Genomic DNA, 5,046 nt, shown 5'->3' with positions numbered 1-5,046 from the left:
CATAGATATCAAATTGGCCCTTCCCAGGTTGCCAGCAGGGTGGGGCAGGGAGGTGGCTTTGTTCTGTCTGTAAATAGGAGCAGCCTTGTTCAAACAGCCCTTGCAGGTGGGTGACTGTTTTTGCTAAGTCATTCTGGGGATGCTCAAAGCCCCATTGTGAGTGAGATTCTTCCTGCACTTCCAGGCTCCTCCTCCCTCTGCACCCTTTTAATAGATCCCTAAGTGGGCTCGCACCACTCTGCCAGGCTCACCCTGCACTTTCACCATGGCTTTCATTGCCAAGTCCTTCTACGACCTGCAGGCTGTCAGCTTGGATGGGGAGAAAGTAGATTTCAATACATTCAGAGGCAGAGCGGTGCTGATTGAAAATGTAGCATCGCTCTGAGGCACAACCACTCGGGACTTCACCCAGCTCAACGAGCTGCAATGCCGCTATCCCAGGCGCCTGGTGGTTCTTGGCTTTCCTTGCAACCAATTTGGACATCAGGTGAGGGGTCCCTTGTATTGCACTCAAGGATTTGGGTGGTCTAGTAGGCTAAGGGGAGGGAAGCAAGACTATGCATGCTGGAGTGTCTGGAATCATGGGGTGTGTTTTGTTAATCTAGGTCTTTAGTATGTGTGACTACCAAGGGGAAGTATACATGAATTCTAACTGTCTGTGATCAAAGACTGAGGGTGTGGATTTTTTATTGTTTGTTGTTCTCCTACTGTACTTCATGAGGGCTGGTACCAGGTCTGTTTTTCTCTCCCTTGTGTCATCAGTGCCTAGGGTACAGAAGACACTCATTAGATATTTGCTGAATAAATGAATGGAAGAAATAGAAGATCAAGAATCAGACAAGGATTGAACTGATTCAGGAGACCTTAGTTCTAGCTAGCGCTGGCCCTATTATTTAATGGCTCAATGCCCTAGGAAGAATCACTCAATTTTTCTGTTTTATTTTCCTCATCTGTAAATTAGGGGTAATACTACTTATTTCCTAGGGTTATTGTGAGGCTTTGAGGATACGATAAACAAAAGTAACTTGAAAGTTATAAAGTTATGCAAATGCAAGCAACTTTATTATTTGGATCGAAGAGTTTTGTTTGTTTGAAATCAGCCAAGTGGAAAGTGAATTTGAGGGAGAGCTAAGGGTGCACAGTGTGCCCTCAGGGCCCTCGGGGCACCACCTGCACCCCTCTGTCTCTGATTACTGGGTCAAGGTGTTACAGATCTTCAGCCTACATGCATCAAGTTATCTTTTAGGGGTTCTTCTATTGTCACGTATTAGTTGAATAGCATCAGCAGGCAGGATGTCCTCAACTGAACCCTCTAATTAGAGTCCCCTTAGTTCAATTCACAGTGGCATCAAGACAAGGAGATTAGCAGAGGTACACATGGGAAGGCTGAAGGGTCCCAGCTGTGACACACCTGAGCCAAACCGTTCCTGCTCTGACTGTTCCTTCCCAGCCTCAGTCTGTTTCTAGGCCTGGCTGGAGCAGGAGAGCTGGAAAGGGCAAAACCCCTTTAGCACTGTCTGTCTGGCCCTGGAGACACCTGCAGCCTCACATCACTTCAGACTAGCTAGTTGCTGGAGGGAGTCCATACCCCACCAGGAGCCAGAGAGCCATTTGCACTAGAGATAAGAAGCCTAATAGAGATCAACTCTGGGCTCAAGATGTCATGATGGCCTAGAACTGACTGTACTAATTGGTCCTAGTAGGTCAGAAGCAGGAACTTTCTCCCAGAGGGAGATACCTGACTCTTAGACTTGGAGGGGGTGGAAAATGAGGGTTCCTATGGGCCTTTGGCAGGTGTCATGGGTGGGGAATGCTGAAGGGGACAGATCAATGATGGCAGTGGGGAGGGAAAGACAGGTGACCAGGGAAGAGAGGTAACAGGTTCAGGCTAAAGCATTCATAGCTGACCACAGTGAGCATGAGGGGCAGGAGCCTGAGACAGCAGTCTAGAAGTGGGAGGAATGATAATTACACATTCATAGCCCTCAAGCACTTAATTTCCTTAATTTCCCCTTTCCCTGGCCGATGCCAGAACCCTATACCCTCTATCCTACTTAATTCATCCCTCCTAGGCACTAAGAGATTACATTTAGATTACATTCACTGATGTCTCTAACTCACTTTGCCTTCACGGCACCTGAAAACTAGACTTCCCTCCTCAAAGCTTGCCCCTACTTGCACTTAGAGGACAAGGCGAGGTGAAAGCAAGAAGCCCTACATCCCATTCCCCTAGGCCTCAACTTCACTCTTAGTGTGAGGAGCTGAGCAGGGCAGAGGCAAAGGCCTCACCACTCACATGTAAACTGAAGCAACAGAAGCAAAACCAGGGCAGAGAGAAAGGCACGGTGGTAGCGGGACGTGTGTGGAGGTGTGTGTGGGTAGGTGAGTCGAAGGAGGGTTCTAGGCAGTATGGCCTGAGCCTCCTTTCCCTTTCTAGGGCCCTGAACTTACGGTTCTTGAAGCTTCAGACAGATCCCCTGAGAACTGCCCAGGGTAGATTGGAGAGAGAAGCAACAGAGCAAAAGTGCTAAATCTATCAGTATAAGAACAACCAAGTTAGGACCTGCAAAAACCTTCAGAAATGGCCTAGCAAAAAACATGAATAGCTGTGAGAGGGAAAAATCTTAAGTCAAGAGTATGGCAAAGCAAATAAGGAAGGAAAGAAAAGGGACAGAAGGAAAAAAGGGTTCATAAAAAAGAATGATCCCGGGGAGGGAGTGTAGAAGCTGAAAGATTTGCATGTTGTGGACCCTCATTCCCCTCTCCCCTCTTCCATCTCTTTGTCTTTTTCCTCCCCCAGGAGAACTGTCAGAATGAGGAGATCCTGAACAGTCTCAAGTACGTCCGCCCTGGGGGTGGATTCCAGCCCACCTTCACCCTTGTCCAAAAGTGTGAGGTGAACGGTCAGAACGAGCATCCTGTCTTCGCCTACCTGAAGGACAAGCTCCCCTACCCTTACGATGACCCATTTTCTCTCATGACGGATCCCAAGTACATCATCTGGAGCCCAGTGCGCCGCTGCGATGTGTCCTGGAACTTCGAGAAGTTCCTTATTGGGCCGGAGGGGGAGCCCTTCCGCCGCTACAGCCGCACCTTCCCCACCATCAACATTGAGCCCGACATCAAGCGCCTCCTCAAAGTTGCCATATAGACGCGAGCCGGTCAGCACACAGGCGTCCTCCTCCATCCAGACCCTGTGTATCTGTCCTTAGGACCCAGTGCGCCCTCGGGAGACACTGCTGGCCCTCCGCTTTCCCTTGAGATCAGTCTCCTTCACCGAAGGGCCTTGCCTTTCCTGTCTGCCTGTCTCCCTTTTCTCTCCCAGCCTCCAGGACTTGGGTGGGCTCTGGACCTTCACAGAATGATGGCACCTTCCTAAACCTGTGTGGGCGGTGTCTGAGACTCGTGAAGGGCCCCCAGCCAGCCTCCTAGCTGAGTCCAATAAAGGGCAGGTGTGGAAATGGCCAGGTTCTCCGTGTCTTCTTCCTTGACAGGGTAGTGGGATGGTACTAACTGCAGGCCGGCACCCAAAGGCGGGGGAGAGGAAGGCTCTGATCAAGGGGACACCTTAATTACCATTTGGGAAGCAGGCCCTGGTCAAGATTTGCGGAGGCAGGTGGAGTTGCCTGGAAGTAAATTGTGCTGTTACTCTCTGGCTCTTCTCCAGAACTGTGGGAAGGAGGTGATAATGAGGAGTTAAGAAGGGAAAAGATGATGGGACCTTTGTTTGTGAGTACAAGGAGACTTGAGGGGTCCAGTTAGCAAGAAGTCACTATCAGTGTGGGCACTGGGCCAATTAGATAGGACCAGCACCTTGAGAATTTCCTGGGAAGTCAGTTCGGTGAACTTTGTCAGTAGAAGGTAACAGCAAGGACGTGGAAGGTGAAGTCACTGCTACACAAAGGACAGTTTATCTGTTTCCTGATCACCCTGCCAAGGAGCACTTGTTTTTAGTCCTGTTAGACTGACTCTCCCTCCTTTACAAAGTTCACATCACGCCCTTGTCTTTCTCAGGCTCACCTGATCGCAAGTTCAGGCACAAGACACACAAGTGTGGGCGTGAGCAGTGAACTGGTTTCACGTCTTCCTTCACGAGGGGGGCGGCAAAGGGCCTCCTTTCGGTCCAACTTCACAACCGGCCAGCGGGACGGCTGTTCTCTGGGACAGCAGTTCTGCTGAGTGGCTTTGTGAGGACATGCCCCAGGTTCCTCATCGAGTCTAGGCACTCAAAAACCATCACCGCCACCAAGGCTAGGTGCTGTCGTGTTCTGGAAAAGACACCTGCCAAAAGGCCACTGCCCTGGCATTTGTGCCACAAACCTTTCTGAAAACCTCTCATTTCATGCTTCCTTATTTGACCACTAGGTGGGATATTTTACTTCTTTATTGAAGCCCTTGAAGGACAGTTCTCCAAGCTAAACACACTGTTTGAGAACCCCAGTGGTGACGGGAAATGCTTTTCCCATAACGTTCCCTTATTTTCTAAGCACGTGCATCATCTGAGAAGCAAATGTGGAACAGAGGTTAAGAATCCCCACTGTCTGACCTTCAACTAAAGCACTTCAAAGGGGTAACCTGAGTGTCACGGTGGGAATCCCCTGGCATCCTTCTGCAGGGCCTTCTGTTAAATTAAGCTGCCCTTAACTTGACTCTGGAAAACTCAAGCCTTTCAAGATCCTGCTTTTAAAGCCAACATTAGGGTATGGATTTGGGGGGCAGGGCAGGACCAAGCACTGATTTTAGAGCAATAACCACAGAGACAAATTGCTCCCCTGAAGAAATGAAATACAGAATTCGTGCCGGATGCTAGAGTGATAGTGCTGTAACCTGTCATTACATCCAATAGTAGAGTCGGGTATCCTGAATGTTGGAGTAATGCTACGGGCCATTTAGGGCCTGATATGCTAGTACAAAGTGTTGGGTCTTTCCCATGAGGCTCAAATTGATAGAGTTAGAGGCCCCAAAGGAATAGGGATTATAGTGTAAATGACTTTGCAGAATCAGAAAGGGCCATAATGCTAGGAAGAAGGTTCCTCACTTGAACAG

At 49.3% G+C, this 5,046-nt stretch overlaps 1 protein-coding gene across 1 annotated transcript; it reads left to right on the top strand.

Annotated features, from left to right (window-relative positions):
• Positions 1 to 136: 136 nt before the first annotated feature.
• GPX2 (glutathione peroxidase 2) lies at positions 137 to 3,465 on the top strand. The gene is made up of 2 exons (XM_045823426.1): positions 137 to 487; positions 2,801 to 3,465. The coding sequence occupies exons 1-2, from the start codon at positions 266 to 268 to the stop codon at positions 3,149 to 3,151; spliced, it is 573 nt and encodes a 190-aa protein (XP_045679382.1). The 5' UTR covers positions 137 to 265; the 3' UTR covers positions 3,152 to 3,465.
• The last annotated feature ends 1,581 nt before the right edge of the window (positions 3,466 to 5,046 follow it).

The sequence above is a fragment of the Phyllostomus hastatus genome, unplaced genomic scaffold (genome assembly GCF_019186645.2).
Source record: "Phyllostomus hastatus isolate PE091 unplaced genomic scaffold, TTU_PhHast_1.1 phas_scaffold_501, whole genome shotgun sequence".
Lineage (NCBI taxonomy): Eukaryota > Metazoa > Chordata > Mammalia > Chiroptera > Phyllostomidae > Phyllostomus > Phyllostomus hastatus.
This window is presented reverse-complemented; position numbering and strand designations above follow the sequence as displayed.